At 36.2% G+C, this 19,155-nt stretch overlaps 1 protein-coding gene across 1 annotated transcript; it reads right to left on the bottom strand.

The window, feature by feature from the left end:
• Positions 1-1,014: 1,014 nt before the first annotated feature.
• LOC106021068 (ovomucoid-like) lies at positions 1,015-18,500 on the bottom strand. The gene is made up of 5 exons (XM_013112672.2): positions 18,446-18,500; positions 16,569-16,677; positions 15,757-15,791; positions 3,398-3,435; positions 1,015-1,035 (listed from the first exon to the last, which is right to left on the bottom strand). Exons 1-5 carry the CDS (start codon positions 18,498-18,500, stop codon positions 1,015-1,017), a joined length of 258 nt encoding a protein of 85 aa, XP_012968126.2.
• Positions 18,501-19,155: the final 655 nt, after the last annotated feature.

Genomic DNA, 19,155 nt, shown 5'->3' with positions numbered 1-19,155 from the left:
AACCCAACTATTATGGTATCTCTCTCATCCTGGTCTCCTCTATTCTTACCCCGACTCAACCTTCCTGCTCCCGTGTCTTCTACCCTCCTCTTATCCCCCTCTCTTTTTCCTGGTTCCCTCTCTTCTCCCCCCATGTTCCCAATCTGCTCAAGAGATCTTGCCTCTTTCCTCTTCTCTGGGAAGCTCCTGGTTTTCATTAGGCATTTTCTTAGTTATGTCTAACTCACGTTTCTGTTACAAAGCAACAACAAAAATAAAGGCTATGATTATGAAAGTAGAATTTAAAACATACAGATTTCTATGCCTTCCTCAAAAGAAAGAAAAAGGAAAGCAAATTAACAAACAAAGGGGTCTTTTAAGAAGATGCTGAATCATTCTCTTTGTAGCATCTGTCAGAAAATCAAGGACAGCAACAGGAGACAAGAAGTGATTCTTCAAGAGGGCAAGGTTATGCAGTTCACTGGTTGCCTTGAGTGATCTAACCTGAGATGGAGCTTTAGTGTTAGACAGCTTCAGCTTCAGTCTGTTCTTACATTCTTCACATAACGTCTTGATCAACTACAGTGTTCCTGGAAGTGTAAGTGATTTGCTAGCATCAGCATCCTTCCTAAAGCTTTGTACAAGGGCTGCTTCTCCTCATGGAAAAACTAACCACGTTATCCACATCCACCAAGTGCAGTCAGCAATGAACAGATCTCACAGCAACTGGGAAAGGGAATCCACAAGACTCAGCACATTTTTACATTTTAATTTTTTTATTCATCAAAATACTAGGAAATTACTAGTATTTTCAGAACAGGAAATTTATTTTTTTAAAAAGTCAACTAGGAAATAATTCTTTTGTGAATTCAGAAACAAATCATGACTTGTGTGAGCTGAGTTTCTACATCCTCTGGCACAAAAAAAAAGTTATGGAAACTTCTCAACTCACTTTAACAAAACAGAAAGAACAAGAGGATTTCTTGCATTTTTAAAGCCATTTCATTGAATCAACATTGAAAATAATGTTTGAATTTAAGTTGGCCATTCCGCTGCCTGAAAAAGAAAAAGAAACGGTTAGATCATTATATGAGAAATTTTATATGAAACCCACCAGGGTTCCTCAAAGTAAAAGTTTTGTGTGTGGTGGACTAAGCATGGTGGTATCGGTCTCCTAAAGGCCAGGACCTGTCTTAGGCCCACATTTTCTGGCTCAAACCTCCTTTTCTGTAGACTGATGACTACACTTGTTCAATGTGCTGCTATAAAAACAAACGTGACCTGACAGTGGTTTGTAAAAGCCAGAAGCAGCCTTATCCATCTTAGAGTGAACTGACATCATTGCATACCAGTCATCTAGAGGATAACTTCTGGTCCACTCCACTGGCTTGACCTTGATTTTGTTATTTATGTCTCAGTAGAGGTACTAATTTTTGCTTTGGACCTGTATGTTCAGTCAAGTTTTCATGAGATATGCTTCAGCAGTTGACTAACAATCTAACCAGGTTCTGTATATTCAGCCCCCAAGAAAAGTGTCCCTTTTGACACTCTACTTGTAGAACCAGAGACTGACCCTCAGATACTTCTCATTGGACCTGTGATTTGTCTACTAACAGCCTCTCTGCTGAATACAATTCCCTTGTTTCTCCCTTTTGCTTCAAATCCCCTTCCTTTCATTTTTTTCATTCTAACTGTAGCATTGGATCATTTCTACGAGAAGGAAAACTGTTTTATTCTGTTCTTGAATTTTAACTGGAATGGTTTAGTAGCTTTTTCATTAAGACACAGTTCACTGCTTATTTTGTGATCAAACAAATGCATGGATGTTAAGCTTAAGTAAAAAGTAAAGGAATGAATAAATATTCCTGATTCATTCTGTCTTCATTTATTTTATTTTTCCTGAATGATCTGTAGTCATAACAGGAAAAATGTAGAAAAAATTAATGTTTCTTGCTGATAGAAATAACAAAATACAAACTGGGTGATGATGGTGCATGCTTTAACCCCAGCACTTAGGAGGCAGAGACAGATGGATCTCTAAGTTCCAGGCCAGACTGAGTTTCAGGACAGGGAAACCCTACCTGGAAAACCAGTGTGTGTGTGTGTGTGTGTGTGTGTGTGTGTGTGTGTGTGTGTGTGTGTGTCTGTGTATCTATCTGTATACATATGTGTTTGTGTATATATATGTGTGTGTATGTATATATATGTTCATATGTATGCATATATTATATTTGTAATAAAGATACTATTTTGCTGAAATTAAACTGAAGAACAAAATTGTATTGAGGTAAAGTAATTAATCAGGGACTATGGTTTTTCTTGGCTTATTTTGATGTCTATATGTCTTGATGATCAGTGAGAATAATTCTAAAAATATTCCACTGTGAAACCATCCTGAATGGTGATTTCCTCGCATATAAATGATAATCAAATCCCATTCAATGTATTAAATTATTGTCAATACTGGTTTTCATGAAATTACTGAATAAAGCAACAATATTTAAGAAGAGTAAATGTAAAGGATTTTGTTTGCCAGTTTATTTGTTTTTACCTTGCTTCATTGCAAAAAGCTACATAATTATCATAGGTATTGTCATCTGATCCACAAATAGGCAAGTAATCTTTGGTACAATCTAGTCTTTGATCTCCACCAGAACAGTCAGTCTATAAAAAAAACAAAGATTTTTTAAAATAAAACAACAATGACAGAACTAGAAGATTTCATCTCCCACGTGCTATGAATATCATGAAGTGTAAATTTTAATTGAATTGCTTTTAGATTTGAATATCTGAATATTCTGATTTGAACATCAGAATTTGAAAAATTAGAATAACTCCTGAAATACAAACTAGACTCTACAAAAACTTCTTTTTGATTAATTCATAAAAGTGGCCACACCACAAGTTCAATTCCAGTTTTTGCTTTCATTTCTTCTATCATACTCCAAGCAGCTATTACCTTTGACATGACAATTGCCCAATTTCCCTGTATACATATCTAGGTATAGACACTTCCAATAGTTCTCAAAAGTTGCATTGAATCTATCTTCACCTAAAACTTTTTTAACTCTTTGTGCTTCAGATTCAACGACATTTCTGTTTTGTCAAAATCCATACCACGCTTCCCATGTTGTATATACAGTTCATTTACTCTCCCTTTTATGAACACCTCATCACATATCACATTTCTTCAAACACCCTGAGCCTGTTCAAACTAGTTTTCTCCACACTCCTTCATACTTAACACTGCATCGATAGAGAATGTAGCATTTACAGTAATGTGCTCTGATGTCATCACAAATTCACAAATTAAAATGTTGAGGGGTTTTGTTTTGTTTGTCTTAAATCAACATATCTTGTGTCAATCTTTTTGGTACTATGAAGTGTGAAGACTTTAATCATCCAAATGAAAGCTCACCTTACATTTCTCATCATACTTAACTTTGGAACGTGCATCTGCAAACAGAACATAGGGGAAAACAGTAAAACAACAATAATGACTATTGGACTTTTAAAATTAAAATGTGGCATTTAATTACAACCATGATTCTCTATAATCCTATAACACATAAACACAGAAGACAGAAGTGATTACATGGCAACATAAAACATATGTGTATGCCTGCTATAAGTCTGGATGATGTCATAAATTCTGTGACAGTAGTTTGTATAATTCTAGGATGACTGTCAAAACTGTCATTACTTTAAAGATGAGGAAGCTGAAGTTGGAAGAGAGCAGTGACCATTATGAAGGTCTTCAGCCTTAGAACAGGACACCAAGTAAATTCATTGTACCAAATCTAATTTAGTACTATTTAAAAGGGATCAATGTTTTTTCCATAAACTGTCTTACATTAAGAAAAAAAATTACCCTTGCGATCCTCTCTGTCATTTCCAGGTGGCTCCTTTACTCTGGCATGGCCCAATTATTGCACTGACTGAATGATCAAAGGTTTTTCAATGACAAAGAAATAAATACTTACCTGAGAAAGTGTTAAGCATCAAAATGATTAATAAGATAAACTTGATCACTAGAAAGAAAGCCATCTGGTCTGATATCAACTTGCAATGAGACTAGGAGAAAAATAAACGGATTCAGATAGCAATTGTTTGGACAAATCTTAGAGTTAGCACTCAGTAGACAGTGCAATGGTAGCACAGGGCTGCTTCTATACAGCCTTTATCAGAAAAGAAACTGCACCACAGTTAGAAATGGCCACTTGGCTCACTCTTACTGAACAATGCGGGAAGATGAAGAATACTGAGACGGAGAGTTGAACGTTTTGTATCACTGCTTGTCACAAAGGAAATAGCATGTATATAAGGAACATAGGTAATTGCACTAAAATATGATGATCACAGAAAAGATAGCACAACATCCTCAACCAACAACAGCTCAGCTATCTGTCCCTTCATATTTAAATATACTACATTTTGCATGACTTTGCTAACTAACAGTAGTTATTTTGAAGATCATGTAGGCATACTCATTCCTCTTTGTTATGAACTGGTATCTCATGTTCATAGATGACCTATAATATATGCATTCATTCACCTAAGGATGTATTTTCAGGGTGTTTCCTGGTTGCAGCTTTACAAAAGATTTAAAATCTGTTGCATGATTGTTGTATTGTTATAGCAACTTAGATGTATGGCATGGTTAGCTAATTGCAGTTAAGTATTCCACTTTTTAATTTCTACTAAATTACAACGTTTAAACTAAAGTCCAATACATCAACTTGTTTGGTCCTGTCAAACATTTGAACTGCATCTAAAGTGTCTTACTTCAACTAAAAAGCACAAAGTTTTTTACTAACATTTCTTGAGGTTTCATACTTAGTTTGAAGATACTTTTTTGAATTAATTTCCCCATATTGTACAATAAAAATCAGTTTTAAAGACAAGGGTACTGAAAGGTTCAAACACCACTTTCCTAGTGAATTGCTATTTTGATTTTGTCAAAATCTATTGTACATATTCATTCAAATAATAATAACCTTGTTATTTACTGACTTCCATTGATCTAATTGTTGTCTTGAGTCCCATAGTCAAGTCTTGATTAGTGTATAATAAATCTTGAAAATAGATGGTCTCAGAACTTAAAAATCAATCTGTTCACTTTCTCTCTTTTTCAAAATCCATGTGGAAAATCGAGGTTGTTTGCCACCATATGAATTTTAGAATGTGCTTGTTAATTTCTCCTATAGAAACCACTGTTAATATTCTAATAGGGATTGTTTTAGCTCCCATAAAGGGGAATGTGCATACTAATGAAAACACATCTTAACTCAAGTTCTAGTGTTCATTAAAAACGTAATATCCTTTGTCAGATTTATCATTATTTCATTCCTGGTTGAATAGTACAATGCATAATGTAGGACTATATTATAAATAGCTTTAAACTCTTAGTTTTGCTGTAACTAATATACACATGTATAAAGCACATCAGTAATATTAGGGCACTGATATTCTCTTTTGTTCCTTGACACACTAATCTAGAATTTATAAAATAAATTGTGAATCCCATTGCATTTTCTACAGGCAATCATGACAATATTTAGTAAGGGTGGAATTACATTTTTCTTGCAAAATGAGAAATTATACTTTTGTTTTTTCTCCCTGCTATTGGGTAGATAATCCATAAGAATTATAAACAAAAAAGGAAACAATTAAAAACAATTTTCTTGCATTTTTTCTTTGTTTAAAAACATAATGAAAGTTTCAGAATTCTTGCAGAATCTGTTTATCATATTTGGGGGTGTTGCATCTCTTAGATTCTGAGGATATTTGGTTCTATGCCAATAGTGGTTCAATCCTTAACAGTAAAATAAATCAATATATATTTTGGGTTTTGTCAAATTGTTATAAAAGAAAAAAACACTTGGTCCATATATTTTATATTATGAGTGTCTAGCATACTTTTATTTCCTTAGTGCATGGAAAGGATTACAATTGTTGCTTGAATTTTTCTGTTGTAAATTGCATAGTTTGATCTAAAAACTTTAAATACACGTTGCAATGTGAAATAAATTTCACTTGTGTTATAAACTTTAAACTGATCTTCTTCTTCTGAATTTCTGTATCTGTGCCTGTAGTGGTTTAAATGAGAATCGACCCTATTTGAAAACATTCTCTCTCTCTCTCTCTCTCTCTCTCTCTCTCTCTCTCTCTCTCTCTCTCTCTCTCTCTCTCTTTCTCTCTCTCTCTCTCGTGCCTATAGATCAGGATATAAGCTATCAGTCCCATGACCACCTGCCTACCACCATGCTTCCTTCTGTCATGATGATGGACTAGTCCTTTAAAAAACCTGCAAGCAAGCACCAGTGAACTGCTTTCTTTGTAAGAGTTGGCTTGGTCATGGTGTCTCTTCACAGAAATAGAACAGTAATGAAGACAATATCTAAAAGAATATCAGTGTAAATCCAACTGGTTAAATAACAGGTTAGTATCTGAATCATAAAAAAACATTGAAAGCATTCTCTCTTCTTCAGCATTCAATGGTGTTTTATGTAAAAATCACTGTTATTTCTTTATCAAGTGTTAGAATAAATTTACCCATGAAAATTTCTAATGATGCATATACTGTTTCAGGAAGCTTTTAACTTGTTATTCAATTTCTTACATGTATAGAACACTTCAAGTTATCTGCTTCTTGAGAATGATAAGTAGTTTTGCATTGTAGTCAAGGAATTTGTATATTTCTTTTTTAAAAATTTACAATCATTTTACATATCAATCCCCCCCATTCCCTCTCCCTCTCTCCTCCCGTGCCCCCTACCAACCCTCCAACCCACCCCGGCCTACTCCCCAAGGATGGTGAGGCCTTCCATAGGGGATCAGCAAAGTCTGTCACATCATTTGGGGGAGGGCTTAAGTCCTCCTCCGTGTATCTGGGGTGAAATAGTATCCCTCCATAGGGAAAGGGCTCCCAAAATCCATTTGTGCACTTGGGATAAATACTGGCTCCACTGTTAGAGGTCCCATAGCCTTCCCAGGCCTCCTAACTGGATCTCACATTCAGAGGGTTTGAAGTTACCAGTCTGTCAACGGGAATGGTCCAGCTTTTTCAGTCATGCTATCAGTAGACTGTAGAGTGATATTCTCACTAAATCCCAACTCTCTTCATTAGTGGCACACCTCATTTTCTCTTGATAATCTGCCTAACAGTTTTATTAAATATACATTTTCAAAGAATCATCTTTTAATTACTTCTATTCGTTTCTGGGTTTTACTTATTTTCTAATTATTTCATTTTGTCTCTGATCTCCTTTTATCTGCTTCACCCTCCAATGCTTTTATACATTCTGCTCACTGTAGGAGTATTTTCTAGTGGAGCTTTAGTTAAAATCTTGAAGAAAATAATTTTGTTACTGTGTGTATGTGTGTGTGTGTGTGTGTGTGTCACTATAAACACCTCTTTATGTAGCCTATCAGTGTCATGTGACTCATTTCCCATGTTATCTCGTTTTCCTTCAATTCAAAATAACTGTAAATTAACTTTAAATTTCTTCTTTGACTCAACTATTACTTAACAGTAGCCTTGAAACAGCCAACTTCCAAAAATCTTTTATTTCCTTTTATTCAAAAAGTGTTTTACATACCTTAATTTAAATAAAAATTAATTTAAAAAGAAAAAGTATTTTAAAACAAGATTCAGTTGTGACATGTGTTTGTTCCCAGATATCATTTACAGGGCCCCTTGGATGACAGAACAAAGAAATGCCTATGTATTAATGCGTCTGTGTCCATGGCTTATGAGGTGTTATCTGCACTCCCTCCCAAAGTTTACTGATGGCAAAAGAACTGCTCTAATGCCCTAGAGTCCTAATGAAGATAGACTACTTGCTCTCGCCTGTCCTGACCCTCTTATGGAACAAAAAAAATGCAAGAACAAAGACCCCCTAGATGTTTAAGAGGAGGTGTAGGACACATAGGAAGGACCATTTTCCCATATTGTCTCTAAGCCCTGAGGATTTTACCTGCTTTACAATCTCAGTGTCTTCTTCAGGAAAGTGAGAATTGTCATTCCATATATTCCATGAATACCAGGTTAGATTTCAGTTAAACATACCTCAGAGAAGGTAGTGAAGACAGAGGTTAGTGGATATGGAGAAAGGCAATTTGGTTGTCCTCTTTCTCCAGTCATAGAGATCCAGCCAAATAGTTTTTTTAATTTACATGTGAACTTGATTTGCATAATACTGATGGCCCAAGATGAAGAGATACAGGTATCCCTCCTGGAGGCCTGAAAGTCACTGAAGCAAAAGCATCAGATAATTTTCAAAGATCTTTCTTCATAGGGGGTTGGAGAAAATATTGTTCTCATAAATGCAGAACTATGAAGATAACAAAAGTAGCAAAGATTCATGATAGATCACAAAATGGAGAAAGTTTCCAAACAAGGGCCTAGAAAGGAAAAACAACATCACAGAAAACAGTTGGGGAACTGTCATCAGCTATGGGGCTCTTGTCACTAAATTCTCAGAATTTCTCTCTACTAGGGGTACTGTAGATGTAACTGGGATCATTCTTTTTATACTTCACTATTTTAACAGGTAATTACAGATTTAAGTGAAGTTATGAAATAGTTGATCTGTTTGCAAGACTATGAAGACAGTGTCCCTTTCAAATACTATGCAGAGAAAATGCACAGTGCAGCAACCTGTGTTGATTCATGTTTCTGTTCATGAATCACATATGATAACATAATTAATTTATTTTATATTTTACTAGTGTTTGTGCTTATTTTGTCCTAGGAAACTAGCATATATAAAGTTATCCTGAAAATCTACCTATAAGAGTAGATTTTCACAGCACACATTATTTACTAATGAATTAGTTTTAGTTACATTGGGAGAAAATATATATGATCAAGCAATTTTACTCCTGCAAAGAAGGGTGTTTAGTAGTTCAAAGATTGGAAAGTAAGCTCACCTGGTTGAAAAGGCTTTTGTCTTTTATCCCTAACTCAAGTTGGAACTTGGGTTTTTCTTAATGGCTGAGTTCAACCTTGTATTCTGTACTGGATTGGTTAGCTTGCCAGAGGAATGGGAAGCCTTGAGGATGAAGTTTTGTATCTGGAGAGTGAGGCAGCTTGGTATGTATGCCCACCAGGGATTCCTAGAGAAAGACTATCAGGATAGGTGGGTGACCCAAATGCAAGCCTACAGTTCTTACTTGATAAATTCATGAGACCAGTGTTCCAATATACAGAGATGCAGGCATTCTGTCCAGATGCTTTGCAGCATTCCAAGCAGCAGCTCCGGGTGAATTTTCAAAGGTCTCCCCTTAGAAAGAGGTTAGAGAAAGTTTGTTCTCATCAACAGAGGAGTGTGAATGTAACAGAAATTTTCCAAACAAGTTGCCTAGAAAGGTAAAAGAATTTCAAAGCAGAGAAAAGTATGCAGGGATCTACCAACAGCTTTGTAGCCAGTATAAATAAGTACTTAGAATTTCTATACATAAGAAACTCGTGTGAGGTACAAACTCCAATACCAGGGAAGGAAAAGAATGACAGAAGAGTAAAAAGTTTAAGAGAGTATGAGAATGCTTCAAGAGTTAAGACATACTGCCCCTGGCAGGTACCCAGGCACACGCTGGCACACATAAGCCACACACAGGTATGCAGAGACACATACAGGCACACAGACACACAAAGTACTCGTAGACCAGCAAATAAGCCACACTGAAGAAAGCACCAGGCCTACAGTAAGGCATGCTATAAACAGGTTGGTAATAAAAAATTGAAAAGGTCTCTGACCTCAAGACTGTATTTATAGAAAACTCACACCTAAGTTGCATTTGAGCAAGAATAGTTACATGGTACATTGTATTACTGTTTATTTTGGGGTTCCCTGGATGTCTGAAGTCAGTCAATTTGTGCTGACTCAGAGTCCCCTAAGACCTAGTGTTAGCCATATTGCACAATGTTGTGTAGACATCAGTTCTGTACAACAAAGAGATTCAATTGGAGTGACTTCACTTTGTTATCACACAGGTTAAGTAAAGATGTGCTGCCGGGCAACGGTGGCGCACGCCTTTGATCCCAGCACTAGGGAGGCAGAGGCAGGCAGATCTCTGTGAGTTTGAGGCCGGGCTGGACCAACAGCCTCCAAAACAATACAGAGAAACCCTGTCTCGTAAAACCAAAAAAAAAAAAAAAAAAGATGTGCTATTGCCAGGGTTGTGACGAGTATCACTTTCTAGCACTATAGACAGAGCAGAGTAGAACAAGCCCTATGGACTCCCATTTCCTTTCATATATCACTTATGCTGACATAGTAAACAATTATATTTTTGTTATATTTTACTGATGATTGTATCTATCTTTTGTCCTAGGAAATAGTCATTTGCATAGGCATAATATTGCCCAAATTATTTGCTAAAATATTCTTATTAATAAAATGGAAATTAGATGATCAAATATGTAAGTTGGCTTATATAATGAATCTAAGCTTCTAATTTGACAGGATATTTATAGGGAGAATAATATTGTTTTCTTAGAAAGTAATAACTGCATAGTTTTTTAATCAATAATTTTGTTGTAAACATTTTCTAGAAAAGTGTTTTACGATAAATTTTTCAAAAATCAACCTTTGTGGAATTGGGGTTTTTGTTTCATGATGAGGTCAGTAGTCACTATTATTGTCCTTAAACAAAAATATAAATAACAAAAAGATAGACAACTAAAAGTTAGTGGTTTGTGGTGACCCTCCAGAACTCTGTGTCTATAATATTGAAAGCCCTTATCAAGCATGAAAAGATAGGTTTCAGAAAGATTTGCCGAACAAGTTTGCCATCCCAAGGCAGTGAACCACTAAAGCAAGAAACTCACAGGAGTATTAAAAAAAACTAATTCGACAATTTGGTATATATATGGAATGAGTTACTGAGATCTCAGGAGAAAGAGCTGAATTACACTCCTGTAGTGATCTCAATTATCACTGGCTGTCTTGGGGTTTTATTGCTGCCTTAAAACACCATGACCAAAAGCAACTTGGGGAGGAAAGGGTTTATTTCAGCTCATAGTTCCCCATCAGACTCCACCATTGAGGGAAAGACCAGGAGAAAGGAACTGAAACCAAGTCCATGAAGCAATGCAGCTTACTAGCTTGCTAGTTTTTTGTGACAGGGTTTCTCTGTGTAGTCCTGGCTGTCCTAGAACTCATTCTAACTCTGTAGACCAGGCTGACCTCGATATCAGAGATCTGCCTTTCTCTGTCTCCCAAGTGCTGCGATTCCAGGTGTGCACCACCACTGCCCAGCTCTGGTTTGCTCAGTCTGTTTATTATTTCTTTAGTTATTATTCTCTCATTCAATACATCCCAGCCACAGCCTCCCCCCTCTCCACTCCTTTCAGTTCCCCCTTTAAACACAAACACACCTCCCCTCTCCCACAACCCACTGCTCCTCTGTTTCCCTTCAGAAAAGAGCAGGCCTCGCAGCATTATCAACCAAACACAGCATAACAAGATGCAATAAGACTAGTCACAAACTGCCATATCAAGGCTAGGTGAGGCCACCCAGTAGGAGGAAAAGAGTGCCAAGAACACAGTCTGCTTTCTTAAATCATCCAGAACCACCCAGGGGCACCACTTCTAGAGAGTGAGGCCCTCTCACATCAACCATGAATCAAGAAAATGCATTCTAGGTCAATGTTGTGAAGGTATTTTTTGCCAGTGAGAGTCTCCCTACACAAATGACTCTAGAATGTGTCAAGTAGACATAAAATATTAAAAACACACTGAGTTTTGCCAATAGGCATTCTGTAGACTTTTCATAGTTAGTAGAAAGATGCTTTGGTAGCTCTGGAAAGAGGAACAACATAAAAATCTCTGTGAAATGAGCCTGTAGACTTCCCCCATGGCAATAGGTACCCAGGAGCTACTCCCTGAGGAAAGATCCATGTCAAAACCTAATTTAAAGTATAGAAATAGAATCCCTCCAACCTTATATTTTTCTCAAGTCTTGTCACCTTCCCTAAATAACAAGAGGCATTAAGAGTCAGGGTTTCAGGAAAATGTATTATGGTTGTTGGAGGCAAGGTAGAAAGTAGAGCCACTGGGATTTAAGTAGGCAATTGTATAAATGCACTCTAAGTCATGAGAAGATGCAGAAAAATTCTTCAATCTTTATTTGGAATTTGTCACTCATGAATGCCCCTGCCATCCATCCCCAGTGGTACTTTTCTGGTTTCCTGTCTTACACTTGTGCTCCAAGTTAAACACATAAAATGAAAGGTTTGAAGCCAAACACAACAGCTAGAAAGACTGTGCTGTGTTTGTCTTGACAGGCCAGAGTTTTATCACTAGATATAGTGATTTCCACATACACCCACTTGCCTACAAATTTCATAATTTCTGCTTTGTTACATGTAATTTCCAGTTTCCTTATCCATCTTCTTTATCCATTCATTACTGATGGGAATCTAGCTATCATGAATGGATAGGCGATTGCCTCTGTACTAGTACACAGAGAACATTGGCTATGTATTTGGAGAAGTAGTGCAGCCAGGCCACATAGAAGGCCCATTTCTAGGTTGTTGAGTTGCCTTTCCTTTTGTTAAGTAGTCCTCTGAGAATTTCGTGTGTGTCTTGCCCATATTCACCCCTCTCCCAACTCTTTCTAGATCCAGCCTATCCTCATCCACCCAAAACTTTGTGTCCTATCCTAGTTTTTCACCCATAAAGTCCAGTTTGTGCTACCCATACGCTCAAAGACACACGGCTTCACTGGAGACCAGGAAACCTTGTAGTGGCAACACTCTTTAAAAAACTGAGTCTACTTCTCAGTGTCTGAAGTAGTTTACAGTATCACCAGTGTACAAATGTTGCCCATTCCCTGCATTCATTGTCATTTGTATTCCTAACGAGGGCCAGTCCAAGTGTGATGCTATGAACTGTCAATACACTTCTTTTTATCAGGATTTCCTTAATGGCTAAGGATGTTGGATGCTTTTTTTTTAAGTGAACTGATTTTAACTAGATATCTGCATATCTTCCTTTAAGAATGTTCTCTTCAGTTCCATGGGTTATTTTTTTCTCTTGATGTTTAATCTTTTGAGTTGTTTGTAGGTGCTATATAATGATCCTAGTTCAGGTAAATAGTTGGCAGTCCCATTTAAAACAGAAGGACCTTTTTTTTTACAGACATAACAACAACATACAAAAGAACAAAGGTAGCCATGGTAGTTCTAAACAAAAAGTATACTGCAGATGGAATCACAATACCTGATTTGATATTCTGTACTGTTCAGAATAAAAACAGCATAGACTGGCACAAAAAGCAAACACATGAATAAATTGTATAGAAGAGGAACCAAGTAATAGTCCAACAGGAACAGCCACCTGATCTTTTTAAAGATGACAAAATGAGCACTGAATTGAAGTTGAGAAGCCTAGACTTTAATATGCAGGAAAAGTTAGATCCTTATCTTTTACCTGGCACAAAACTCAATTCCAAATGAATCAAGGACCTACCTCAATATCATACCACATACCCTAAAATAGACATCTTAAAAGATAAGGAATGAAATTCAACATATAAGCACTAGCAAAGGCTTTTTGTTTTATTCTTTTATGTATTATTTATTATCCTTGTTTGTTTGTTTGTTTGTTTGTTTGAGACAAGGATTCTTTGTGTAACAGCACTAGCTGTTCAGGAGACCAAGCTGACCTCTGTGGAACTTTACATGAAAGTTCTCTGAAATCTAATCCTGAGTAGGGGTGTGGAGGTTTGAAAGAAAATTGCCACCAAAAGTAATGGCACTGTTAGGAGGTATGGCCTTCTTGGAGCAGGTATGATCTTGTTGAATAAAATGTGGCACTGTGGAGGAGGGCTTTGAGGTCTCATCTATGCTTGAGCTACACCAAGTGAGACAGATCACTTCCTGTTACCTACACGCACACTTGGCTACTTCTCAACCACCATGTATGCCGGAGCTCCACCATGCTACATCTCGATGAAAATGGATTAAACCTCTGAAAACACAGGCCACCCTAAATAAATGTTTTCCTTTGCAATAGTTGTTGTGGTCATGATGTCTCTTCACAAAAATAGAAACCCCTACTAAGACAAGGGATATTCATGTCAGTTAAAGCTCAGGTGTCTCTGGGACCTATTTTAAAATTGTTTAATTCTCTGTGACTCACTTTTATATTATCCAAATTATGGTATAAATTAACACTCAGTGAAAGCTTACTGACATGCATATCTGAGTCTCCCTTTGCTAGAGACTTTTCTGGGTTGAATCTCTGAGTTCAGGAGAAAGGGCCTCCTCCTCAGATGCAACACCAGAGTTAGTTAGTGGTGCTCTATTAATGAACAGACTCTTCCTCTTTTCCCAAGCTGATTTTTCTACTTCTGTATCTCCCATCTGTCCTCACAAAGATAACTGCTACATATTTACTTAACAGTGCATAAAATATGGTATACAAACGAATGGGGATTGTCTTGTCTTCCATTTTTGCTTGTCTGTTTGATTTTGCCTTTTCATAATGCCTAATGTATTGAATTAAAAAAACATTGGCAAGGTATGTTGACTTCACTGGCAGCCATTTGCTGGGTATTCTGGCTCTCCCTAGGGATTTCAGCTGTAGCAAACATAAGTTCCTTTATTTCAAATTCTGTTACTAATACTAACGCTCATATCACACATCATACAGTAAACAGGAAAACACATGAGCGCACGTGCATACAGACACACACACACACACACACACACACACATAGTTGTATTGTGGTACTATATATATATCCATAGGTGTGTGTATAGGCAGACTATAGAGTGACTACAAATGATTAAAGAGGCAAAGCATTTCAAAAGGTTTCAAAAGTGAAGTGTTTCAACTAGAAGCACTTAATTGAAAACAGAAGTTATCAACTTAGAATCACATGTCACTTTCAGTCTTTCTATTGCACATTTGTTTTCAAGGTTGCTTTCAACCTCCTACTTCCGGTGAACATTTCCCACGATAAACTCACAGGCATGGAAAGGTCATGAAGAAGAGGGAGAAGACAATTTAAGGTTAAACAGTCTTGATGCATATAGTCGAATTGTGAGATCATAGCACAAAAGTTCAACTCCTGAGGCAGGTGTTATTTCCAGAAAATGTCATTCCCACTGATACTTTTTGAAAATCAGCACTTTACTTCAAGGCTGTCATATGAATTTGTCAAAAGTTACTTCTTATTCCAAGGAAGCAAAGAGCATTGTTCTTAAAAGATTTATTTTTATTTATGCTTATGCTATGTCAGTGTGCATGTATAACATATCTGTCCAAGTATCCAGGGTGGTGAGAAGATAGTATGAGATAGCCCTGGAGATGAAGGCTATAAACCACCTGACATGGGGCTGGAAACCAAACTTGGGTTCTCTCCAAGACTGCCAAGCTTCCCCAACCACAGGGCAATCATTCCATTCCCCAAAAGATATTCTTGAAAAAGAGTACATTTTAAGATGCTTATTAAGAAATATAATTAGAGCATGGATTGTTTAAGCTCTCAGTTTGCAGAATGTATAGTTACAATTTTGCATTTTAGGTGACATTAAGTAATTGACCATATCTGGTAAAACCTTGAAATCCCAAAATCTCAAAAGTGAAATGAGCAAGGAGAGCCCAGCCTTCTGTCCTCTATCCTACACACAGATTCACCCAATCTTCTAGGGCTATGAAAAACTTATAGCAAAATCTCCAATCCACTGTAGACATCAGAGAAAAACTATGATCATAATAAGATCCACAGGAATATGTAGCTGCATAAAAACTCAGCATTTACCATAATGTGCCAAATCAACGAGACCACGGCTTTCTCTGTAAAGGAAAGAGTAAAAGAGGTCAACAATGTTTAAAGAAAGTATTGAAAGAATACACCAAACTCTTTGGGAAGTGTACCATGTAATTTACAAAGGGGAAAGATTGAACTGTAGACATTAATTTCTCCTTCTATGAGCAAATAGACCCTGACTGCTTCCAACATCTGCACACTCCCAGCTGTGAGTACCCTGGACCTCTTCATCTGCACACTCCCAGCTGTGAGTATCCTGGACCTTTTCTATTGTCTCAGCTCTGCCTTAGTCATGGAGCTTGCCCAGACTCAAAACAGAAAAGAATTAAGGATTGTCAATAGACCTAGATTAGAGGATTGTTCAGTGGAGAAGCCAATGAGATCATGTGATGTAAAATAGTAGAAAAATATTTATACATGAGACATACCTATCTGATCACAGAGCACAAAGGGCAAGGATAGTAGATGGAGACATCCTAGAACATCCCGTGATATAGAATTATTCATGGAGTTCAGGAGGTAAGAGGATCTTCCCTGGGAGATCTTTCTACCATGATAGATTGCAGACTGTGGCAGAAATATGTTTGTTTGTACAATGTTCAACACAACTAAATTCTTAATTCCCAAATGCAAAAGTCACTTTCAGAAATCGCAATATTAAAAAGGGGTACTTTCCTTTCTCTTTCATAGCACATTGGATTGTAGGGTCAATTTTGCTGTGCATTATAAGCATGGAATATCAATAACACAGATCTAAGTCTTCATTACTTAGAAAGAACTTGTATTTAGTATTGTATTATTACCTGTATGCAATACAGAAAAAGCATTTGTTGATATAAGTTCGGCGATTGGTTCCACAGACAGGAAAATACTCTCTGGAACAAATTCCTAGACGATTATACATACTACAAACTATCTGAAAAACACACAAAGATAACATAAATGAGTTAGATGATGGGCAATTGAATAAAAATATTCTTCACTCTTAGTATGTAATGTCATACAAAATAGTTTAAATATAATCTACACATAGACGTAAAGGACATATAACATATAAACCATGTGAAAATGATTATCATATTTTTAGTTTGTAAGCCCCTACTAATAAGAAAACAACACAGCTGGTGTAACAAGATCTTGTAAAAGAGACAGACAACTCACACTATGACATCTGTGATTCTCCACAAGACAATATTCCCTTCATCCCCTCATAATCAAATTGAACTTTCTATCGGTTATTCTCATTCCTCTGTAAATCCTATGCAATTTGATGCACATATGTACTGTATATTTACATGTCAATACATCTCATTTATGTACATGTTCATAAACAATTTCAATTTTAGATACTTTGGTAATTTACACAATGAAAGCAATACTATATATCATATACAAGTGACTCACATTTTACGCATCTTGTGACACACATGTCACAGACATACACATATATATTGATATTTAGAGGGACAATTCACTTATTTTCAAATTTAATATTTATATTTCAAAGGCAGAATTGTACAAATAGTGTGTGGAAGTCATCATTTCTAATGGTAAGTTAACCATTGAACTGTCTACACTGGGTTGTATAGATATTTAATCACATATCTTATTGCCAATGGTAGGAATCTGGGATTAAGATACTGTCAAATCTTGTATCAATAATAAATTTCCTTGCATTTCTGGATTGCGGTTTGGACTTGTTGCATTAAAAGATATATTTTTTTTACTTTTGAAGAGTTTAGTAAATTTTACATGAAATCCCTCAGATTATAAAAAATAAATCTTTACTTTTAAATTTCCATATAAATAAAAGTAACTTACTGGTCTCCTGTAAATTAATGACTTTATTAAGGAACATTCTGGAAACAAAGCAAAGATGTCAGATAAAATGTATAAAAACAACCTTGTCCATATTGTTTTGATGAGAAGTACCCACATTGACATTGAAATGTTGCAGACATTATTGTAAATTGCCTATAGCTCTAAGCAGTAAGTGAGAATTTAGTGGCAGTAGCAAAAATATTAACTAAAAATACATGAAAATCTAGACAATTATAATTTCCAAATATACATAGTCTGTGAAAAACAGTACTATATACTATTCTCCCATATGAAAGTATCATCTTACATATGTTAATAGATCTGGACATATTAACTTCATATAACTTTTTATGTGAAATACACTGGTCTCAGAGTTCAAAATATCTTTCATGTATTCACTGATTGGCATTTTTTTTTTGAGACAAGTTTTCCCTGTATTGTTTTGGAGGCTGTCCTGGAACTTTCTCTGTGAACCAGGCTGGTCTCAAACTCACAGAGATCTGCCTGCATCTGCCTCCTGAGTGCTGGGATTAAAGGCATGCACCACCAACGCCCAGCCCCTGACTTGCCATTTAACAATAGGATTAAGTTACCAAGTTGTAGTACAAATGAGCAGAGACTGATACTCTACATAGGCTGTTCTTATCCACTGCTCTCTTCAAACTTCTCCAATGGGGACTAGTTAGAAAAACCAATCCACTGCTCTAATTTTAGAGACTTTTGTAACATGACCAGTTTAAGGACTACAAACCAAATAAGACAAGCTCATTAATTCATATATCATATTTAGAGTTTTTGCCTTCCTTGATTTTTTAGAATATGCTCAAGGTTCTCATCCAGGATAGGAAAATGTACTCACCAGAATAAAGAAGAAATAACAATGTGATGTACATCACTCTTGAGAAGACCAGCATTTTATGAAATGTACACAAGAAACCTTTGGAGTGTTGGTAAACACAGTACCTTGGACAGCAAATAAAAACAACCAGGGATCAGTCTGACAGAGATTCTTGAATTTAAGGGAACAATTAAATCCACCCAGATTCCTAATTAAGATAAACTCCCTTTTATCTGTTTTGAAACTATTATTCAAAAGGTCATAAAATATGATGACAGGAAACCACCCAGATATTACAAATGATAGAGGATAGACAGAAAATGAATGGATATATGCATATATACATATATGTATAAAAAGTAAAATGGGCAAATACTAACAGAGGAAGTATGCTAATACATATATGTGTGAGAGGAGGGGAGGAAAATGAGACACTTAAATGTATATTTTTTAAAAAGCCTCCATTGTATTTTAGGAAGAACACTAACCTGGAGAAGCCCTCACACAAGGCTGTCTTGCTGAGAGCCCACTTGACTCAACTAATACAGAGAGATATTTGGTTTAAGGACAACAGTTTTGGGACTGTGGTTATTTTGCTCATTTCAACGTTCACTTTTATTTCCTCAATCACAGCCTATCAGCAAAGCCTCAAATTTATCCATGCATGATGAGCACTAAGGACTAAGAGGATTGCACATGGGAGATAAGACACGGAAGCATCAGGAATTCAC

The sequence above is a fragment of the Mesocricetus auratus genome, unplaced genomic scaffold (genome assembly GCF_017639785.1).
Source record: "Mesocricetus auratus isolate SY011 unplaced genomic scaffold, BCM_Maur_2.0 Super-Scaffold_6730, whole genome shotgun sequence".
Lineage (NCBI taxonomy): Eukaryota > Metazoa > Chordata > Mammalia > Rodentia > Cricetidae > Mesocricetus > Mesocricetus auratus.
This window is presented reverse-complemented; position numbering and strand designations above follow the sequence as displayed.